The 23,632-nt window shown below is 45.2% G+C and overlaps 1 protein-coding gene across 4 annotated transcripts in view; it reads left to right on the top strand.

Moving 5' to 3' along the window:
• Nucleotides 1-23,632, top strand: part of ZNF609 (zinc finger protein 609) — a 333,270-nt gene that overhangs the window by 249,047 nt on the left and 60,591 nt on the right. For all 4 annotated transcript variants that reach the window (XM_033920159.1, XM_033920156.1, XM_033920157.1 and 1 more), the window contains exon 3: nt 3,217-3,442. In XM_033920159.1, coding sequence (XP_033776050.1) covers nt 3,217-3,442 — 226 coding nt within the window. The remainder of the gene's footprint in view (nt 1-3,216; nt 3,443-23,632) is intronic.

The following is a 23,632-nucleotide window of genomic DNA, read 5'->3' as shown; positions in this document are numbered from 1 at the left end:
TCCTACCAGCCATACCTCTCCCTATGCAACCTAGCATCAAAAATAATGGTGGTGGTGGATGTCTTCCTTCGGAAAGAGGGTATCGGGCGCCACCCATATCTGGATGATTGGTTGATTCTGATATCCTTAGTGACGGAGAGTCATGCAGCGATGTCCCTGGTCATAGCCATTCTCCGGTTGTTTGGCTGGGTGATGAATCTTTCCAAGAGCCACTTCGTCTCCCTCCCGGACTCTAGATTATATGGGGATTCACTTCGATATGAGGCAGGGGGGTAGTATTTCTTCTGGATCCTTTTCATCTTAAGTTGCAAACCCAAGTTTTCTTGTTGTTGCAGGACCCAAAACTAACATGGAGCAAAGTATAGATCCTAGGTTCCGTGGCCACAACCCTGGAGGTGGTGCAGTGAGTGAAGGTGCAGATAAGGCCTCTGCAAAAATCAGTCCTGTCTCGGTGGTCTCTGGTATCTCTATTAGGTCCTAACTCACATTTGCTGTCTAACTCCAACTCTGGCAGGATACACATTTCAAATTTGACATATTGTAATCACAAAATAGAAAATAAAATTATTTTTCTACCTTTTGTTGTCTGGTCATTTTATTATTCAGATCATGTTGGTCCCAGGCTCTGATTTTGTTTGTCTTCTGTTAACTTGCACACCAGGGTCTCATGACCATTTGACGCTTTCTTCTTTCTCCTTGCTCACCATCCATCTTCCATCTCTGTACTTTCCCTTCCACTGCCATATCCAACATTTCTTTCCCATTGTCTACCATCTTTCTTCTCTCTGTCTCTCTCTTCTTGCCTTGTGTCCTTCTCTATTCCACTCCATGTGGCATCTCTCCCTTCCATTATCATGTGAAATATTTATTTCTCTCTCCCCATGTACCTACTCTTCCTGCCCTCCACCCTATGTCCAACATTTCTTCCTCTGTCTTCTCCATGCATGTCTCCTCTCCTCCACCATATGCAGGACTTCTCCCTCTCACCCATTTCTACCTCTTTGTTGCACTCCCTACCTCTCCTCCACCCCATGTCCATCAATTCTTCCTATTTCTCCCCATTTGCAGCAGCTTTCCATCCCTCCCTCCCATCCCCCTGTGCAGCGCTTCCCGACTACCCTCCCTAAGATCTGACATAACATCAGGTCTCGTAATACAGAAGCAGCAGCGGCGGTGGTAGATGGCTAGAAGAGGCACTCTGATCAGTCCATTCACGGCCTGTCCCGCCAGGGTTTCCCTCTGCTGCGTCATTAGTGATGTGGTAGAGGGAAGGCCCCAGTGGGACAGGCCATGAGCAGCCTGTTCAGAGTGTTTCCTCTGCTAGCTGTCCACTGCTGCTACTGCTTTAGGCCCAAGAGGTATGTCAGGTCTCACCGGGGGTGGAGGGGGTGTCAATTTGTCAAATTGGGCAGCACTAGTCCAGACATCTTGAGCTCGCAAACATCAAAACACTGCAGTGTAAAAGCATGGATATAAAAGGTGGACTGTTGACACAACATGAGAAGTGTGGCATACAAGTTATTATTATTTAAACACCCATTTTGACTGTGTTTTAGCCATGAGCTGAACCGGGGGGGAGGGGGGGGTACAGTTCAACTGTGAGGCATTCTTCTCTGTGCTAATGCAAATAGTAAACACATAAGGTGAATGCTTTCCTCTATGCTAACGGAGTAAAGAACATATAAATCACCAACCATCAATGAACCTCTAAACTTGCTTTCTGGAGGTCACTAGCTTAGTATAAAGGAAAATGTTCACTCTGTGTGTTTCATTGAGGGCTGTTTGTGTACGAGACTATTTGCAATAGCACAAAGGAGAACTCCTTGTGACTCTACAATACTCCTGATGCAGAAGTGGCAGAGACATGGTTGTGTTAGGTGTTTTAATTTATTATAAATCAGTTGTGTACCATTCTTCTTGTGATGTTACTGGCCAGACTTTACAGTAGATATTCAGCGAACAATGGGATGGATGGATAGGCTGGAGTGAGCTTATGGCAACTTCAACAGTTGGAACCTAGGACTATACCAGGTGAACTTTAGTCTATGGCCCAGAAATATCAAAGAAGGGACAAGTTAACTTAATCATGTAATTCTAATGAGATTAACTAATGGGCAGACTGGATGGTCCATTCAGGTCTTTATCTGCTGTCATTTACTATGTTACAATCCAGCTTCTATATCTGGCCTTCTCTAACTGCCTGAAAAGTTCCTCTGTTTCCAGCCACCCTCTAAATCACCCAGAACAACAGACATAGGAAATTTTAACTAATTAAAAAAAGTTTCTTGAGGTTTTTTTTACCCTGCGTCTAGCAAGGTGTTGATGTGGCTGTTCCCATTTGTAAGTGCTTTATAATGATTTTTATTTATGAATCACAGTTTTTGCCTACGAATAGAATATGTACAGAATGGGAGGGCACACATTTCAGACTGTGCCTAGCTCTCATGCTTTGCAGATCACCCTTTGGTTTTTCTCAGTTAAATGCTTGTTTTGAGGTTTTCCAATCCTTTCAAGATTTCCCTCACCTGCTTTCTTCTCCTCAGGAGCAGGCCTCTTTGCCTTCCCACAATGCCAGTCAAGCAGTTTGCCTGGTACCTTTCTAGAAGATACATGGAACCAGAGCTGCCATATGAAATTTCTAATTTGGTGTCAAAATGTTCAGTCAGTGCCAGTGGAGAGCATGAGCAGTTTACTCTAGTTTTTATGGATATTTATAAGAGAGAACGCAGGAGACACAATTTGAATAAACAAGTAGGTCTTTGCCAAAAGGCAGATGAATAAATGCAGTAGGAGCTGGGAGCAGTTCAGGTTGAACCAGGGCTTTAGAAAGGAAGAGAAAAATGATGTAGGGAGGGGGAGAGTTTGTTCCCTTTGCTATTAGCAAAGCTGTCTGACTCTCAGAGAATCTGTATGAAGCATGATACACAGGCTGCAGTTGCTGTTTGTGTAGGGGTTAAATATCATGTAATGGGCAAAGAATGACTTAGGTTGAGCTGGGACTGACTCCTTTGCTTCTGGAGACCATGTGAATGCAGTAATTGATCCTCTGTGTATTTCCTAGTGGTCGTTCATGTATAGTGCAAAAACACCATAGGTTCTGTGTGTCTCACTCTGCTTCCTTCCTCTGCTGATATTATCAGACAACTACCAATTTATTGCTAGTGATGTGTTCTCCCTTTTGACTTCTGATAAGAGATTTCCCTTCTCTCCCAACAGATGGAGTCTCCTGTTTCCACACCCCCAGTACTCCCCTTGCACCTGCTTGTGCCTGTGGTGAGCAATGACATCTCGTCACCATGCGAGCAGATCATGGTGCGCACACGCTCTGTTGGGGTTAATACCTGTGACGTGGCTTTGGCTACTGAGCCCGAGTGTCTGGGCCCCTGTGAACCTGGGACTAGCGTGAACCTGGAGGGGATCGTGTGGCAGGAAACTGAAGATGGTAAGATAATTTTATGGCTTCCTGTTCTGCTTTCAGTACAATGAGAAACCTTTTTTCCCCCCCCTTATTTTTCAACCGATGAAACTCAACTTATGCAGATTCTGGTTTGATAACCTTTTAAATTTGTCCTATTTATGTGCCTTCTCTTGGATATGATTGGACTCCTGATGTTAATATTACCTTAAGCATTATAGTTTTCGTTTTAAATAGACTTTTAAATCTTAAACTCATCTGTCCTTGACTGCAGCCTTGCTGACATTAATCATACTTATTTAGCTTGTCTTTGTGTGTTGGCTAGAATGTAAGCTCGTTGAGCAGGGACCTGCTCTTCTTATGCAGGGCTGTCACCAAGCTAAATCACACCCAGGTGGTTTCAGGGAAGAGGATGGAGGAGACATGTTTGATGGCATATCCCAGTCTGTTCTCTCCTCCTCATATTCCCTTGCACTTCTTGTGCCCCAGGTACTTGAATCCAGCTGCTTCTCTTCCAACTGTGTTGGTACTGCCTCATTTGATCCACATCAGCTGTTTGAACTATATCTCTGGAGCAGGGGTGTAGCAGACTGTTCATTATGGGTGGGCCCAGAGTTATGATAGGGATGGCTTCAAAAACTATCCTCCCTCCCCCCACCTCTCTCTCACTCTGTCGCCCCTGGATCTGGCATTTACCCACTGCCTGGCAATTCCCCCCATCCCCTACTCTATCTTGGCACCTTCACTGGCAGTATCAGCAATGCAAGTCCACTGCCTGTGCAGGCTCCTGCAAGCTTCCCTCTGCCATGTCTTGCCAAAGAAGAAAGAGGAAGTGACATCAGCAAAGGCAGGACATGACAGCGAGAAGCCTATAGGGCCAGCACAGGCAGTTAACACGCATCAATGCTACCACCAGCAAAGGTACTGAGGTAGATCAAGGGAGAGTTCAGAGAAGAGTGTTTCCAGGCTGGGGGCGGGGAACAAATAAATGTGTGATTTGTGGATGGAGGTAGAAAGAGCGAGGCAGCTGCCACTGAAATGTTTTGGAGATCAGATAGGATGGGCTTTAGCCAAGAATGGTTAGCTTTGCCACTGTTCTGGAGCTTTGTGTGGTTTGGAGAGAGAGAAGACGTGGTGGTCTGCTTTCTCCTCCCCCTCACTTTCCAGTGCTCAGACTGGGCCTTTCAGTTGGTCACCCTACTTATCTTTCTTTTGCAACAGCTCCTATTATCTGTTCAGAGCTGTGTATGTTTAGCTCTCCAATAGGAAATGAGAAATAGTCATAACAGTAGTAGCACTATAGTTTGAAGGTGTATTCTTCCACTGTCATCAAGCAAGTAAAACTGATGACCTCAGTTTATTTTGCTGCATTAGTTTTGACACTTTCAGCCGAGCACCTGTTTGCTAAAGAACAACTTTGGTCCTGACTGGGTGGTACTGCTTTTATTTATATCTCTATTTTGAAATGAAAATGAGTCACAGCCTGCCAGTGGCTTGTGGTGAGAAGTCAGGGCAAGAGTGGTGAGGCAACAGTGTCATCACCTGAGCCACTGTGTTGCCATTGACTAAGACCCAACCAGATGTATAAAGGGAATATTGTTTAATACACAGCCTGATCATGATGCCAAGTGTCCCTGTGGGCCTGTGTGGATGTTTGTGTTCTTGTCAGAAATCTCATTATTTGAAACATGATAGGCAGTGTGTGTGGCACAGGCTCAGGCCAGATGTGCACTCTCTTTCTCAACCCTAGTAAGACATGAGAGCATCCTTTTTAGTTAGTACTGGCTAATGACTCTCCACATTTGGCAAAGCCACTTGTCAAGCTTTAAAAGACATTGTGTGCTTGTTCCTTTTACCTATGTGAGCCGGTAGAAGCACTCCACTGATGTGTTCTTTTGAGTGGCTTTCTTTTAGTAACTAGTGTAGGAATGTGGGAGACCTAGGTTTGGATTGCCAGTCCTAGTGTTCACCTGCACCCATGTGTGTTCCCATTTGAGATTCTCACCAGTTTATCTTCACTAGCTGCGATTGTGTACGAAGAGAGACTGAACAAATTGCAGCTCTACACTCTTGAGGAACGTAGGGAGAGGGGAGACATGATCGAAACATTTAAGTACTCTCACAGGACGTGTCGAAGTGGAAGATGATATTTTCTTTCTCAAGGGACCCTCGGCCACAAGAGGACATCCGCTCAAACTCAGGGGCGGAAAATTTCATGGCGACACCAGAAAGTATTTCTTCACAGAGAGAGTGGTTGATCATTGGAACAAGCTGGCAGACAGCGTGCCAGACTTTAAGAATAAATGGGATACCCATGTGGGATCCCTACGAGGGTCAAGATAAGGAAATTGGGTCATTAGGGTGGGTAAGCAGAGTGGGCAGACTTGATGGGCTGTAGCCCTTTTCTGCCATCAACTTCTATGTTTCTATGATTCCAAGATCACAGTGAATCCTTTGACGTGGGTCTCAGCTCTCCTTATCCTAGAAAAAGCATCTCCTTTCAATGCTGGGAGTCTGCTGTGGATTATAAGGTGTGGGGTTTTGTTTTTTGGTAGGAATGGAGACGGTGTCTCAGTTTTCCAATGTGTGTGTGTGTATGTGGAGGAATATTTTATTTTTAATCCAGTTGTACTGAATAGGGAGGAAGTCCCTGCTGGAGTGGATGAAAAATCCTCTTCCAGCTGTGAAGCAATCTGCTTGTTCCCTGCAGCACGGCGCATCAGACTCTTCCCACGCTGGCTGCTTGGCAGTTCAGGGAGTGAAGGCGATTGTGCTCATATCCAAAGAGCTGTGTATGTTGCCTCCTGTGCTGCTGTGATTACCGAAGAGCCAGGGGCCAGGAAGCTTTTAGAGAGCTTTTAGAGAGCTAGCAGAGCAACCTACAGTATATGGAAACTAGTGAAAATAATCTGGGTTCTGCAGCATTGCGCTAGGACTGAAATGCAGACCAGATGGGCTATACAGCCCTGATGCAGTGTCATATTCTCTGTGTCCAATGTCATTAGCCACTTCAACATGTATCTCTGAATCTGGGTTTTTGCCAGGTACTAGTGACCTGGATTGGCCACCGGGCTAGCTAGACCATCGGTCTGACCCAGGAAGGCTATGCTTATGTTCTAGAAATTCAAGGAAATATTCTGCACATGCAAAGCAAGTCATACTTTTTTATCTAATGCCATTTACAACAAAAGCAAACCCGTATGGTGTCCTCATAAACTGTGCAGCAGTTCTGTGTGTGGGGGTGTGTCTGTCTGTGGCCATCGTTGTGCCCTTGTGCATCCGGTGGAAGCAGGTTTTATAAAAATCAGTGTTTACAGAGACACATTCTTGGGAAATTGGTTCAGCAGTTCAGCAAGGCACAGCTTCACTCGCTCTTGGTTTTCTGAGCCAAGCTTGGCAGGTGTTATAAAGGAATACTTTCTGGGCAGTGCCTCTGTGCTTGTTTGCTCAGGAAGGCCTAGGATAGACTGTTCTGTCAGCCCACACTTGCACATTGTCACTTCCCATCTGATGGCCATTTCTTATTAAAAAAAATAATAATAATAATAATCCCCAGACTACTCAGATTTTCCCATGCATGTTTCATTTTTTTTTTTTTATTGTATACATTTTGAGAGATTTTCCCTCCCTGCCAGTGCACAGTGGCTGCTTTGTGTGCTAGCCATATCCACTGGGCCAGATATCTCTTGCTTTGGAGTTTCTGTCCTTTGCAAATTTGCACAGCTCTTTGAACTAAATGAGCAGTGGCAGCACCTCTCATTAGGCATATTTGTTGGGGAACCACTTTCTCATATAAGTGAAAGGAAGCCATGCGCAAATTTGCTTCACCTGCCACTTGTTTTCTATTTTTACTTCTGCAATTTCTTTATTTCTGCAATTCTTTCTTTGCTTTGGAATCTATGTTTTTTTAGTCTCCATGTAGGCAGGCTGCTGCAGCAGAGAGTTGTGCCTGTGAGGAGAGAGAGCAGAAGGAAGCAATATCTGTGTACCTGGTGGTGATGGCGGGAGGGGGGGAAATGTCTGTGGTGTGAGAAAGGGGGTCCTTGTGCACACGGTAAAAAAGTACTGTACTGGCATGAGGGGAACATGAGCTGTGCTTGAGGCTGTAGGCATGGGAGTAATTGTGTGTGCATTTACCCCCTGGATTTGGGCCTACTGTTGCATAAGATTCACAGGGCTGCATAAACAAGTGTGGATGCAGTTGGGCACGCACCTGTTTGGCTATAATAGCCTGTTTGGTGGCCGTTAGCATTTGGCATCAGTTTGACAAGAGAAAATCACTTGGGAGGACTGTCTGTACTGCCCTTTAGATTCCCTGTGATAATAGTTGCTGATACTGTAATATGAGCTTAGCAGGAGCAGCTGCCCTGCAGTTCCCAGGCACCTGCACCACTGAGCTCTCTAAGTACCAGGGCTTCTGCTGTTGGTCTGCTACACTGACTCATCCTCCCAGCTTTCGATAAGGCTCCCCCAGCCCTGCCAGTGTCTGTAACAAACTGCCACCAGTGAAAGGCACTATGCTTCATTTGTTGATAGGTTTGGCTTGACCTAGTTAATTGTTAATTTGTGAATCGAGCAAGAGCTAGAACCAGTTCCTTAGGCTACCTAGTGCAGGAAATTGGGGTTGATTTCGGATGGGCAGAGAGGCAACGCAGATCTATTTTGTGCCATGGACAGTGTTAATTAGTACCAATGGTGAGAAATTCTCATATTTCCAGAAGCTGGTTGTACTGCCCCATGTTATTCAGGGCTGAAATGAGATCTTCCTGGCACCCCTTCCCACAGGTTTTACAACTTAAGGTTGCCATGTTAGCCCACCGAGGGCTAGATTTTCAGAAAACCGTGTAAAAACCCAACAGGCTGCTGTTGCAGCCATTATAATAGCGATTGTAACAAAATGCTCATGCAAAGGAAGGTGATAGAGAGAAGAGAAGACTCGTTAAATTTTCATGTGCCCATCGCTGGTTACAGTGCGCAGAATAAACAAAAAAATCCCAAAACAGAATAAAAGCAAGAGAAATGCCCAATGTCTCCCACTGCAAAACAACACCCCCCAACTCCCCTCAGCAGCAGGAGAGATGCCCAATCTCTCCTGGCCAACCGACATACCACCACCACCCCCCACAGTGGGAGAGATGCCCAATCTTTCCCCCCCAACCGACATCCCCCCCCCAGTGGAAGAGATGCCCAGTCTCTCCCACCCAACCGTCACCCCCCAACTCCCCTCAGCAGTGGGAGAGATGCCCACGCTCTTCCACCGCCACACAACCCCCTCCCTGTGCCTTTGACAACCCTCCCTTACCTTATTTTCAGATGGCTGGCTGGAGGGATGCCTGCTTTCTCCGGCCAACTGGCCTGCCTCTTCAAAATGACGGACCTTCCCCTCCCTGATACATCCTGGGATGCACTGGGGAGCGGCCTGAGACTTTGATTGACCCAGGTTGTGTAAGGCCTCTCCTGTGGGTGAGACCTTATGCATATGGGCTGATCAGAACCTTGGGCCTTTCCCGGGATGCACCGGGGAAGGGCCTAAAACTCTGATTGGCCCAGGTTGTTTAAGGCCCCTCCTAATGAGGTTGGTGAAGAGTTGCCAAAGAGGGCTATAATAGACACTCAAAACACATGCCACAAGATGCATTTTTAACAGTGCTGTCACTGTACCAGTACCCCTGGATCAGTCACTGATTTTTGTCACCAAAAGCCAACACCGCTGTTGAAGAATGGCTCGACGATTTTTAAGAGCTCCTTTGCATGGCAATGTCAGAGACTGCTAAAAAACTCATTAAAGACTGAGATAATCCATTTTGATAATCCGTCGCTAAAATGCATGCAGGCTAAACTGTCAGAAACCAGTTTAGCGACCATGTTAAATTTTTGAGAATCTGGGCCTCAGACATCTGGAATAAGGGTCAGCAAACAAGTTATACATGGGAACCTTTTTATTCTTTCCAACCCAATAAATGTTAGAAAGAAATCATGCCTAAGGGGTCAAGAATGTCTGTTTTGGGAGTGGGGGAGGTGCAAAACAATTCTCCAAACGTTTCACAGGATGGTTCCAAATTAGGCCTAGAATAAAAAAAACGCTTTTGAGTTTGAAAATGAACCTGATCAAAGGGTTTGGGACTTGCATACTATCTTTTTGTAGTTACACAACCCACTCAAAGTGGTTTACATTCAGGTACTTCAAGCATTTTCCCCTATCTGTTGTGGCAGGCTCACAATCTATCTAATGTACCTGGGGCAGTGAAGGATTAAGTGACTCGCCCAGGATCACAAGGAGCAGTATGGGGTTTGAACCCACAACCTCGGGGTGCTGAGGCTGCAGTTCTAACCACTGCGGCACACTCTCCTCCAAATTGAGATTTTGCCGAAATAAACCCCCTTCTCCAGAAATGCCAGTGCATTTCTGTGGAAGAAGCAGTTCCAGCTTCTGCAACATAGAAAGTTTGATATACTGAATCACAACAGTTAGAATTTGAAAGGACAGATTACCCCCTTTTTCCTTCTATCTGCTATCCTGGGCCTAAACTCATACACTACCTCCGCAGAAGTAGAACACACTATTAAGACACATGTACATAACACAAACATGCATGCAACCATTCACTGCCTCCCCCCCAAACCAGTGTTAAGACATACCTACGTAGGCCTGCTGGAATCTATCTATCCATCCATTCTTCCCTCTCCCTTGCCGGTCATACACCACACACAGAGCTGTTACACTTGGCTTAAATAATACAGAGTAATCTAGTTTCTTAAATTGTATGCATACACTATTACAGCACAGGCAGTGGTGGAGGAACAGAAGTAACACTTTACAGCTGAACAGCCAAATATCTGATAATGGACTAGAAAACTAGCATATTTTTTTTGTCAATCTCAGTGTTTGATCATCCTAATTTCAGATGTTTTTTATTCAGAGTTTTCTCTTCTGAGGTGTCCGGACGTGGAACCCTTTCTTACAAGTCCAGTGCAACTACCCTGAAGCTTCTCCTCTGATGCAAGCTGCCCAGTTGGAAATAGGAAGGTACGTCAGAGGAGAAGTTTTGGGTAGGTGGGGGGGACTTGTGAGAAACGGTTGCCACGACCTCAGAAAGAGAAAACTCTGAAAAGCGCCTGCAAAAGTGAGGGGAAGGGAGGAAGATGACCCGATGAGGGGAAGAGGTTGAGTGCCATTGAAGGGAAGTGAAGAGAGAGGGAGCTCCTGATTGGTGAGGCCCGACTTTAGTACAGGAAGAGGCGGTCGGAGCATACCACGAGTGATTTCCTTCACTCGCCGGCACTCTGGCTGCCCTCTCCTGTCTCCCCTGCCAAAAACCATATTCACGGTTTTTCAACATTCGCAGGGGTTCCTGGAATGGAACCCCCGCAAATATCGGGGAAATACTGTACATTCCTTATGTTCTGAAGAGTCGCTGCCGAGGAGTCAGTTCCCTCTGCTCCTTGATAGGTAGTCGACTCGGCTTCCTGTGCTACGTGGTGCCCTCCTCTGTGTGAATAGATCGAGCTCGTCGGATCTCCAGAAGTCACACCGCCCACGCTTTCCGTAGCCAGGTTCGGCGGCGATTGTGCTGCTGGAGGGGGAAGCAATGTTTCAAACCCCAAGGCTCTGACGTCTCCCTCCATCGGTGCTGCAGCAGGGATTCCCCCACCTACTACAGGCGGTGAGCTGGTCAAAAACCGGTCCATTTGTGTTTGTCCGGGTGAAGGAGGGTCCTGCCGGATAACGCCCTTGCGCTTACTATGGGGCATATTGCCTAACACGTAGCAGTGGTCAGGCTCCGAAGAAAATGAATTAAGTTGCAAGGTAAGGTAGAGCTCTAGCCTCGACTGCTTTCACACCGCCGCCATCTTGTTTTCTAGGAATCTATTTCTTTTTATACTTTAATAAAATAAGTTCAGTATAAAACTATTTGAGGTTTGTGCAGATGGGATCAGATGGTTTGTGGGGATGGGGAATGAGCTTGCGGAGACGGGGGACAAATTTTTTCCCCGTGTTATTCTCTACTAGGTATCTTAAAAAAAAAAAAAAAGAGAGACTGGCTGTGGGATCCCCAAGTCAGGTTAGGGAGGTCCTGCTTTAATTGTCTTGATTGTAAATTATGCAAGAGCATATCACATCACAGGACCCTACAGCTACAGAAGCAAATTGAAAATAAAAGGCTCCCATATAAATGTAGCATATGAAATCTAGTGCAACAAAAACATATCACCTCAGTTTTTGTTGACACTTATTTCTACATATCCAAGTGCCTTAGGTTCAGTACAATGAATGAAAGACACACCTGAATCATTAAGAGCCAGCCCTACAGGGTTAGGGGTGTGGTAAGCAGAGCAGGAGGTACTGGTGAGTGTTTCTTGGCGGTGGGAGAGATTGGGCATCACTCCCGCTGCTGAGGGTTGCTATAATACACGTGCTCAAGAAGTGTGGTTTTACTACTCCCACCAAAAATCCCCAAAATAGACCATTTATGATTCTCCCTGTAATTTTTTTTATTTTTTTTTTCATTAGCTACAGTCAAAACATGCCATAAGATGCATTTTTAACAGTTCTGTCACTGTACCGGCACCCCCAGACCTGTCGCTGATTTTTGTTGTTCACATCACATGGATCGGCACCATTTATTCAGGATTGTCTTCTTCCATTTGTTTTTTTCATCACTTTACATTGGTTTATCAGCACACCACATGTCGAGTGTTTATGCATTTATACATCTGTAAATATACCTTATTTTTCGCTTCATAAGATGCACTTTTTTCCCAAAAATTGGGTGGAAATTTCGGTGTGTCTTATGAAGTGAAGGTAACTTTTAAAAACACCCCCACCCACTCCATTGTACCTTTTCAAAATGTCCCACTCGTTGGGGGTATGTGGACTGACTGCCGCCCACCCGCCGCCGCTGCTCCCTGCTGGCCGCCACTGCGCTGCAACTCCAGGAAGGGAAGCGAAGGGCCAGCATGCTGCACCAGACACTGCCTTCCTCCCTCCCTGCTGCGCTGAAGCCTGCCTATCCTCCGTCGATTCCTTTTCCTCTGGCCCAGGTCCACCGCTGCGCCGCCATTCATAGAAGGGAAGGGCTAGCGTGCAGCGATTGCACGTCGCCAGCCCACGTCGGGAGAAAGCTTGTGGGCCGGCAACATGCCCCTCAGCAATGTCGCTTACAAAAATGTTAAAAACAACAAGCACACAATTGGTAACATTCCTTTCCTCAAAGCGATCTCCATTAGCCACTACCCTCTGTCGCCTTCCACTCAACCAGTTCCTGACCCAGGCCATCACTTTGGAGCCTATACCAAAGTCATTCAGTTTATTTATTAGATTCTGGTGTGGAAAACTGTCACAGACTTTGCTATAATCTAAATACACCACATCTAGCACACTCCCTTGAGCCAATTCTCTGTTCACCCGGTCAAAAAAATTGATCAGAGTTGTCTGACAAGACCTTCCTCTAGTGAATCCATGTTGCTTCAGGTCTAGTAATACACTGGATTCCAGAAACTTCACTATTCTCTGTTTTAAAAAGTGTTTCCATTAACTTACTTACCACAGAAATCAGACCCATCAGCCTTTAGTTCCCTACTTCTTCCTTACTTCCACTTTTGTGCAGAGGGACCACAACCGCCCTTCTCCAGTCCTCCAGTACCACTCCCAACTCTAGACAAGCATTGAAAGGTCAGTCAGTGGAGCCACCGGAACTTCTCTAAGTTCCTTCAGCACCCTCAGATGTACACCATCCGGCCCCATTGATTTGTCCACCTTTAGTTTATCTAGCTCCTCACAAACACAATCATCTAAAAATCGATCAGGGCCTACCACACCTCCATCCCTTTTTCCTTTTCTCTTCTGTGGTCCCACTCACTGCACTTCAGCTGTGAACACAGAACAAAAATATTTGTTAAGCAATTCAGCCTTATTTTTATCAGCTTCTACATATTTTTCCCCATCACCTTTGAGTCTCACAAAGCCACTTTTGCACTTCTTCCTATCACTAATATATCTAAAAAAAAAGTCTATTTTTTCTTCCATTTGCATCTTTGATTTCCTTACTACTCAACCAACCTCTCTAAACTTTTCCAGATATTTTAGCCTGTCTTCTTCTTTCTGCGATCTTTTGTAGTTTATGAAAGCTAACTTTTTTTTCCTTACCTTCTCAACTTCTACTTATGAGGACCAAAGCGACCTTCTTTTCCTCTTTTTCCAAATGCATTCTCTTTTTTGTGTCGAGAAATGCCTTGTCCTTGAAGCATGTGGCTCCTCGCCCCCCCCCCCCTCACCCCCACCCCCCATCAACTTTCCCCTTTCTGTCCTGAGCCTGGTAGAGAGGCAGAATAAGCAGGAAAAAAACAAAAGAAAAAAACCCCAGAGACAATGGGGGACCGCCTTTGACCTCTGGGCCTTTCATTGAAGAACACTGCTCTGGAAAGATGAGTCAACACATCTATAAAAGGAGGCTTCATTTTTACTACAATTTTCTGGCTAGCTATGGATTTTTGAGTAATTGTAGCATCCTTTGATTGCTTTCACTAAATCATTAGTACGTCATGTGTGAACGTGACCTTAGAGAAACATTTTGCAGCATCCAGGGTCATATGAGAATAGCTATTAGTGATCCTCTGAACAGCTAGCGGTGTGCTGTTTCTTTTCTTTCCTGAATCAAAGCGCTGCTCCTCAAGGTGACTGGTTACTGCCTACTAAGCACAGGTCAGGTTGCCTGCAGACAGCTTCTGCGAAGCCAGCAGCTCTGAGGGATTGAAGGCACCCAGAGGTCACTCTGTACTGTATTGAGGGATTTGGCTGATACTGATAGAACACTTCTCTTACAGAGGTTCAATATTTTTGTGTGGCGGAGCGCCAGCCTGTCATGTAGAAGAAGGGGTCGGCGTATTGTCAGGTCAGTCACTTCTTTGTGCCACCATGATGCCCTTTGGCTCAGTTTGAGGCTCTCTTGTTTCCCTGGGAAAGCTGCCAGCACACCATTCCTCATTCCAGGGATTGCTTCAAGCAGAAAATTAGCGGCTCACTTGGGAAATGAAGACAGCTCAGTGGCTTTGATTTCCCTAAATTTTCTGAGCAGATCACTTTTAAAGATGCTATTGTATTTAAAATGTGTATTGATGAACACAGACCATAGTTTTTTTTAAAAAATTATTATTATTTAATTCTGTTTTCCCACCTTTCATTTAACATGGCTAAACAGAGTAATTGTAAACAGTAACAAGCAATGCAAACACATACATAGGTTTATTTTGTTGCTGTGAAACTGAACTCATCAAATATATATTTATTTAAAGACCAATGCATCTGTGCATATCTGTCTTTTTCTGTAAATTTCTCGTAGAATTTTTTTGGGAGGCTTTGTTGTGACCTGCATTTAATGGTGTTCTTATATAGAAAGAGTACCGTTGATTTTATGTTGTTTGTCTGTTAATTTAATATGTATATACTGTTGTTACCCACACAGAATTGTTGGATGTGCGGGATACACATTTATAAATAAAGTTAATTAACGCTGTTGATTAATTGCGGTCAGTGTTTGTGATTAACGTGCAAACATGAATGGTGATTAAAATTAATGCTGACCTGAAAAGTAACAGGAGCACTTCACTCCCTCACCTTCCCACACATCCACTTTGCCCAAAGGCCCCCCTGAGCCTACCTTAACGTGGTGACGGGACATTCGTGTGCGAGACTTCAGCGCACCGACATTGCAGCGCCGACAATTCGGTGCAAGACACCAGCGCGCCACCTAAAAAGTGACCTTTAAAGAGCTCCGACCGACAGGGGGGTGTTACTTTAGACTGTTTGCGCTGCTGTTGGGAGGGGGTGTGCGGGATGCAACCCCCCACATTATAGAGAAAACTTAACTTTTCCATAAAAAATCACGAAAAAGTTAAGTTTACTCTATAATGGAGGGTTCCAACCCTCCCCCCCAATGGCAGCGCGAAGAGTATGAAGTAAACTGGGGGGTTCCCCACTCATACCCCACGTCGGAACTCTTTAAAAGTCACTTTTAGGCAGCGCGCTGGTGTCTTGCGCTGAATTGTCGGCGCTGAAGTCTCGCGCGCAAATGACTATGAACCCCTTAACGTGCCTGGTGGTCTAGGGTAGGATGAGTAGCAGTGATCCCCAGTTGCTTTTGCCCATGCTGGAGCTTGGTTCAAAATGGAAGCTATAACCTGTAGCAGTAGACTTGCAGATTAATTAGCTAATTAGGTTGCAGAGTGAATATTACCATTATCCGATAAACTGCCCAGATAGTGCATAGCAGTCAGAGGGGATATTTAGGGGCATTGTCATTCTTGTACAACCCCACTCTATTCCTTAACACAGATAGTCAATCCCATCTTTTGAAATCTCATAGAAACATGATGGCAGATAAAGGCCAAATGGCCCATCTTGTCTGCCCATCCGCAGTAATCATCATTGCTTTCTGTCTCCGAGAGATCCCACGTGCCTATCCCAGGCCCTTTTGAATTCAGACACAGTCTCTGTCTCCACCACCTTTTCCGAGAGACTGTTCCACGCATCTACCACCCTTTCTGTAAAAAAGTATTTCCTTAGATTATTCCGGAGCCTATCACCTCTTAACTTCATCCTGTGCCCTCTCATTTGCATAGTTTTGCTTCTCCTCTCTTACCTCTAGACCAGTGGTCTCAAACTCGTGGCCTGCCAGGTAATATTTTGAGGCCCTCGGTATATTTATCATAATCACAAAAGTAAAATAAAACAGTTTCATGATCATATGTCTATTTAGCTATAAATTACAATATTATTATTAACATTTAGCCAAAAGGAAAGATTTCTAAACTATAAAGAGTTTTACCTCATGCAAAACTGTCATTTCTTTAATAAGACATTAACAATTTTTTCTGAGGCCCACCAAGTACCTACAAATCCAAAATGTGGCCCTGCAAAGGGTTTGAGTTTGAGACCACTGCTCTAGACTGCCTTCCAATTTCCAGTTGTCTTCCTACAAGCAAGAGAACAGGAGCTAGTCTTTTCTGCTTGGGGTATTTTTTTCCAGTATTTTTCCGCTGCTTCACATGTTTTTGTGCTGCAGAGGATCCCCTTGGGGGACAGCACTGACTGCAGAAGATCACAGATGTTAAGGGCAAAGTCTTCTTTCAGGGGGTTGGCTACTTTGCAGTGCACCTACCTGGACAGCCTACATTCTCAGTTCGGGGTTCAGGGCCTGTTCCCTTGGGAACATTGCTCACCCAAGGTTTGTCCGCTAGTAGGTGTGAGCACAGGCTGCTTGACTCTGTGGCAGTTTATCCAGGATTGGGGCCAACTGTGTTCCTCCATCCTTTGGCGTGTGCAGATTCTGGGAGGAGTGGAGGTCGTCTCCAGCTGGTGCGTTGGACTTAAGAGGCAGTCAGAAGAAACAGGCAGCTCAGGTTTCTTGAGACAGAGGATCTTCCTGTAAGCTTTTGCAGCTTTCTATCTTGCACCTCCCAGCACACAGCATGGCACTGTGAGTAACAGACTGAGGTTTGGTGAGTTGTCCTGGGTTCCCCCACCTGAAAAATCCTAAAATCGCCAGTTTTTAAACTTTAGTTTGTCGTTCTCAGGCCATTTTTGGCATTAAAATAACTGCTGTGGTGGCCATTTTGGATTTCTCAGTTTGAATTAAAATTATTTTACCTGCCTCAAAACACATTGTTTTGCTTCCAAGATGGTTGGGATGGACTCCTCAGGACAGGATACTGTGGATTCATGCCCTGTTGGCAGCGGATGGTTATCAGAGGAGCATCCGTCTTCCACATGCTGCACAGCATGTAAGGGGGGAGGGGATAGCATTTGATTTGGCCCCTCCTGCCCTTCGGGAGGGTTCTGGTGCCCAGTCCATCCATGAACCTGTGAAAAAGTCCAAAGTTGTGGCGGGGAGCAGCGCAAGTGCATCTCTAGTGAAACGCAGCCGTGACTCAGCACCAAACTCACAAAAAAAACCTCCAAAAGTTCGAAACAAGGTCCAGAGGGGCAAGAATTTTTCCCAGAGATTATTAATATGATGTTTCAGGTTTATTAATCTTGTGAACCTGTTCATGGCGGGAGTTTCCTCCCTCAAGATCATGGGTCCCCATCAACAGAACCATGCGCAGTCAGGGGTCAGTCTGCCTATGGATGATTCAGATAATCCTGATGCTGTTTTTATTTCTTTACTTTCTCTGACAGGTACTTCCACAGTGGGGGATGATGCTGCAGTTGCAGATCTACAGGAACTGGATCTGGGGGAAACTTTGGATCTTGGGGAAGACCCCACTGTGTGGAGACTGTTCAAACCTTCAGCACTGATGGGGATGATCTCGGAATCCCTTCATGAGTTGAAATTAGAAACTCCTCAGTAGCGCAGTGCTCCTTTATGAGTAGCACAAAGCCAGAGTCTTCCTGTTTTCCTAACCATCTGGATATCACAAAGATGCTCAAGGATCACTGGGAGGTCCTCTGCATGTGGCAAAGGCTTAGGTCTAAGCTCTGTCCAATGGCAGATACTTTTAATCAGCTTTTTGTTTCCCCAAAGTTGGATTTTCTGGTGGTGCAAGTTATTAAGCACACTTCTCTTCCCAGTGAAGGCAGTGTGGTGTTGAAGGACGCCCAAGACTGCAGAATAGGTTTTGTGCTCAAATGGATTTATGATTCTGCAGCCACAGTGGCATCCTTTGTCGCCGGAGCCTGTCACTCCAAGTTGTGTCATGCTCCTGACACTATCATAGATGATGGATCTTCCATTTTTGGTCACTAGGGTGGACTATGTGGCTGATGCCCTGTATGACCTTTTTAGGGTGGTGATTGATGTAAGCTGTCTGCTTACTCTTATCTTCTTTGCCTGCCAGATGCTGTGGATCAGACAATGGTCTGGTGATTCTTCCAAGGTGACCCTCAATAAGCTGCCATTTAAGGGTCAGTTACTGTTTGATAAAGGTCTGGATGACCTTATTTCAAGTGTGCAAGACTGTAAACCTAAGTCCTTGCCAGACAGTAGGCACTAGTACTCTAAGGGACCGAGGTGCTCTACTTTTTCTGCCTCCAGATGTTATAAGTATTCCGGAGGTCCCTCGATCCAAAGATCATTTCAGAATGCCAAACAAAGATTTGGGAAAGCTAGATGCTCACAGTGTTTGGGAGTACGCTCTTCCTCCCCAAAGAGGCAATTATGACACCAGGCCATCGGCTGAGCCTTGGCATATTGGAGAGAGGTTTTCGGCTTTCCATAAGGAATGGATGGACATCACCATAGATTGATGGGTACTGGACATTATACGAGAGGAGTACAAATGAGTTTATCAGCCTTTCCCAGAGCTTTATCTGGACTCGAAAGTGAGGAAACCAGAAAAAAAAGTAAAGGTCAGAACAACAGTCCAAAAATTCTTGCACAATGCGGCCAAAGAGCCCATTCCAGAGTCTTGACTCAGGCTCCAATAGATACTCTATACTTCATCATGCCAGAGAGACTCCGAAGACAAGAGACTAATCCTAGATCTCAAAGCAGTCAATGTGGCCCTCAAAATTCCTCTGTTCCAAATGGAAACGAGGTGGTTACCTCGATTGTGCCAAGGGAATTTCTGGCCTCTCTGGATTTAGCAGAGGTCTACTTTCATATTCTCATTTTTCCAGAGCACACATGGTTCTTGAGGTTCCATGTCTTGCAGCAGCACTTCCAACTTACCCTTCGGGCTGGTGACAGCACCTCAAACCTTCACCAAAGTGATTGTGGTTGTGGTGGCACACCTACGCAGGCTCAATATTTGAGTCCACCTGTTTCTGGATGATTGGCTCATCAGAGCCTGAAGGACACCAGGCTGTTCACCAAGTCATCCAGTTGCTATAGAAGCTAGGCTGGGTGGTCAAATTTAAGAAGAGTTACCTCATTTCTGAAGCAAGACCTAGAATACCTGGGAGTTCGTTTCGCCATGGGTGTGAAAAAGCTGCTTTTCCCAGATACATGCTGCTGCTATTACTACTCTGAGAGTGACTTTTGACACATGCACAGAACCAGTTTGGGGAAGCCCCAAAGTAGCCTCCTGCCACTCAGCTGTTGGGGCTTTTATCTTTTTATTTTTAATGGCACAGATGTGCATGTTTTACACACGCACAATATCTGCTGCATTAAAAAAAAATTTAAAATGCCATGGCGGCCTCCCTGACGATCCACCCCGGAAACAGAATAGAGGCAGGAGGGATGCCCACTCCCTCCTGCCACAGCGGAAACTCCCCATGCGCCAGTCAGAGTTGGCAGGAGGGATGCCCACTCTCTCCTGCCACCAGGGAGCCCTCCCCCCACGCCGGCAAAAATTAGCAGAAGGGATGGCCACTGCCCACTGTGAACCCCCCCTACACTTCCCTCCCTGAACTTACCCCTCCCCTCAACTGCTTCTCTTTCTAAAAAATAAAATAAAATCGGTAGGAGGGATGCCCAATCCCTCCTGCTCCTCAGGCCCACCACTGCAAAATGGACCTTCTCCTTCCCAGTGCATCCTGGGATGCACTGAGAGTGGTCTAAGACTCTCATTGGCTCAGACACCTAAGGCCCCTCCAAGGGGAGGAACTTTAGGTGTTTGAGCCAGTTAGGGCCTTAGGCTCCTCCCTTTGTATCCCAGAGAAGGAGGAGGAGTTAAAAACCTGGAGTGGATTCCTTCTGCATGGCTTGTGAGAATGGGGAGAATACCCTACAGTTCAGAATGACACACCTATCTACTAGAAAAGACATTAGCAAAGTAAAAACTTAATCTCTTTATAATAGCAAACCCAACCCATCCTTAACACCCACATCGAGGCTCCCTTTTTGCAGCAAAGAGAACGCACACACGAATGAAATTCAAACCACGTATATGAGTGCAGGTAGGGTTACCAGACATGCAGGAAAATGCGGACATGTCCTCTTTTTAGAGGACTGTCAGGGTGAACGGACTTTCCAAAACCTGGCAGTTTGTCTGGGTTTTGGAAAGTCCTGAGCTCTAGACACGTCTGGAGGGCCTCTGAGCATGCATAGATGATGTCACATTCATCCGTGCATACTTGGAGGCCTTCCAGATGCGGCCCTGAGGTCAGGAGTGAAGAGATGAGGTTTTGTGGGGACAGGGCTAAGGGCAGAATGGGGCAGGGCTGGGAACAAAACAGGGCGGGGCCAAGCATCTGGGATTTTACATCATAAAATATGGTAAGCCAAAGGCTAGCTTTGCAGGATCTCCTTCACTCTCAACTGGAGGAAATAGAAGATTCCACTGAGGGTCTGCAGAATCCTGGAGGGGAAAAAGCATTGAGCAATTGGCCCTCCTATGAGGTATCTCAGTACTTCCCTCAATGATGGACTCACAGTGGTACATAAAGTCACTGGTTGCCCCTTCAGTATTGCCAGTGTATGGCCTGGTCTTGTGAAGGTCTCCTTCAGCTAGTGATCTGTCACCTGAGGCACTCATTAGAAGTGGATTTAGACTGAATAAACTTGTAAATCCCTCCCAGCGCTGTAAACTGTATACCACTCGGGAACTTATTTATTTATTTAAAAAATTTCTATACCGTCTAGCAATAAATGGTTTACATAATTTACATACATAAAATTATAAAAAAAACATAATAAGACAAACACACGAACAATCCTCAGAGATCATATCTACAAACTAACACCAAAGCTGTATCTCCTAACAGAGGAAACATGCAAGGTGTTTTAGTAAATACTGATTCTAGCTGGACATTGTGGTTTAGAAGCTTTAATTTGCCGGATAATTCTGCCCGATTACAACCAGTCTTTCCCCTCTGTCTCCACAAATGAGATTTCCATCTCCAGAAGTATTTTCCCTGCTGAGATAAACACAGAATTGGATTGACTTTGCTGCTGTTAAATTAGCTGTGCAGCAAGCAGCCTGTCTGTGCCAAGAAGCAGGGGTCTGCATGTGTTCACCCTGCTTCTGGGGGAGGCGGCCTTCTTTCTAATTAATCGCTTCCACATATAGGTATAATTAATTATCCAGATCTGGATAGGCATTCTATTGTGACTCTCTTTTGGATATGGAGCAAGGCATACTAAAGCCAGGCTCTTAAGTTCAGAATTAGACTGGCCTTACTTAATGGGCTTGGAGAGTTGCACCTGAGCTGTTCATGGGTCATTACCTTCAGCAAAGTTTTCCCATTCAAGTGTAGAATGAGGAAGAAGATAGGAACTAAGTAGTGTTAACAAAACTGGGGGGAAGGGGGATCATATTGTGCGTATATGTAAGAGACAAGTTATATTTTGCTGGATTTGTTTGCTTGCACTTTGAAATTTAATAAATACATTTAAAACATTAAAGAGAAAACAAAACAATAGATGAGCCAGAAATGCAGTCGGGTTTAATAGTCTCTTCCTTTGCACCATCAGCAGATGAATCCAGTGACTAGTGGGTTGTGTCCATGTACCAGCAGGTGGAGATAGAGAGTAGTAAATTGCACTCTATCCTATTGGATGGGACACCGCTTGGTAATCCAATATTGTCTCCAGAAGACGTATGAAGAGAGACTGGAAGCCCTGAATATGTGTACCCTAGAGGAAAGGAGAGACAGGGGAGATATGATTCAGACGTTCAAATACTTGAAGGGTATTAACGTAGAACAAAATCTTTTCCAGAGAAAGGAAAATGGTTAAACCAGAGGACATAATTTGAGGTTGAGGGATGGTAGATTCAGGGGCAATGTTAGGAAATTCTACTTTACGGAGAGGGTAGTGGATGCCTGGAATGCCCTCCTGATAGAGGTGGTGGAGAGTAAAACTGTGACTGAGTTCAAAGAAGCGTGGGATGAACACAGAAGATTTAGAATCAGAAAATAATATTAAATATTGAACTAGGCCAGTACTGGGCAGACTTGCACGGTCTGAGTCTGTATATGGCCGTTTGGTGGAGGATGGGCAGGGGAGGGCTTCAATGGCTGGGAGGGTGTAGATGGGCTGGAGTAAGTCTTAACAGAGATTTCGACAGTTGGAACCCAAGCACAGTACTGGGTAAAGCTTTGGATTCTTGCCCAGAAATAGCTAAGAAGAAGAAAAAAAAAAAATTTAAATTGAATCAGCTTGGGCAGACTGGATGGACCATTCGGGTCTTTATCTGCCGCCATCTACTATGTTACTATGTTACTGTACTGGCTCCTGGTTTTTATCTATTGCTTAGCTCCTGTTCTAGTTTCTAGTTCAGTTGAGCTGAGGTGTCCTGGATGAGCAGTGCTGGCTTTAGGGGATTACACCTGGTCACTGAAATAAGCTGCCTCAGGGCTCTGGGACTATGCAAAACTAAAAAAAAAAAAAATAAACACATAAATCTTTAATCCTAATTACCAGAAAGCATCGCAAAACACATGATTATAAATTTACTTGTGTATCTGGAGGACCTGGAGGCAGAGCTTAGGAGTACTGAGGGGGATGATCCTACAGTTGTACGGGTATTTCACCATGAGGAATTGTCGTCTTTTATTTCTAAAGCACTGCAGGCACTGAATATTTCTGCCCCTGAGCAACAGACCCTGTCTGCTTCTAACTCTAAGATGGCGAGTACAAAGAAACCGCCAAAAGCTTTTCCTGTACATGAAGCAATTCAGGAGTTAATTACGGCACAGTGGACCATTCCGGACACAAGACTGAAGGTAGCTAAGGCTATGTCGTGCCTTTTTCCAGTTTCTCAGGATGAACAGGATAAATTAAAGCTTCCTAAGGTGGATTCCTTTGTGGCAGCGATGATGAAGAAGACTACCCTCCCGGTGGAAGGACATGCAGGATAGGACGCTAGAGTCATCCTTGAAAAAGTCCTATGAGATTTTGGCGTTATCTTTGCAGGAAGCTATTTGTGGTTCTTATGCTGCCAGGACTTGCGTTTCCTGGGTCCATCAGGTTGTAGACTCCCTAGTAGGATTGGGGGCAACTCTGGCCTTGGAGTTTCCAGACATGGAGACAGGTCTAGCTTATATGTCAGAAGCTCTTTACGATATCGTAAGCTTACACATACTTCTGCTTGTTCAGAGTGGGTTTTAAACATTAAAATTGAATATTAGTATTGATTCTACAACACATTTACCAGGACACAAAGTTAACATAGTAAATGATGGCAAAAAAAGACCTAAACAAGTCCATCCAGTCTGCTCAACAGACACATTCATCCATTCATGATAAAATAGTCTGTCTTTTGACATTTCTGAGACATAGAGGCACTGTCCTTAATTTCCAACTGTTGCTGTCAAACCCACTCCAGCCAATC

Source organism: Geotrypetes seraphini, chromosome 14 (assembly GCF_902459505.1).
Source record: "Geotrypetes seraphini chromosome 14, aGeoSer1.1, whole genome shotgun sequence".
Lineage (NCBI taxonomy): Eukaryota > Metazoa > Chordata > Amphibia > Gymnophiona > Dermophiidae > Geotrypetes > Geotrypetes seraphini.
The sequence above is the reverse complement of the archived record's forward strand: the minus strand, read 5'-3'. Positions and strand labels throughout refer to the sequence as shown.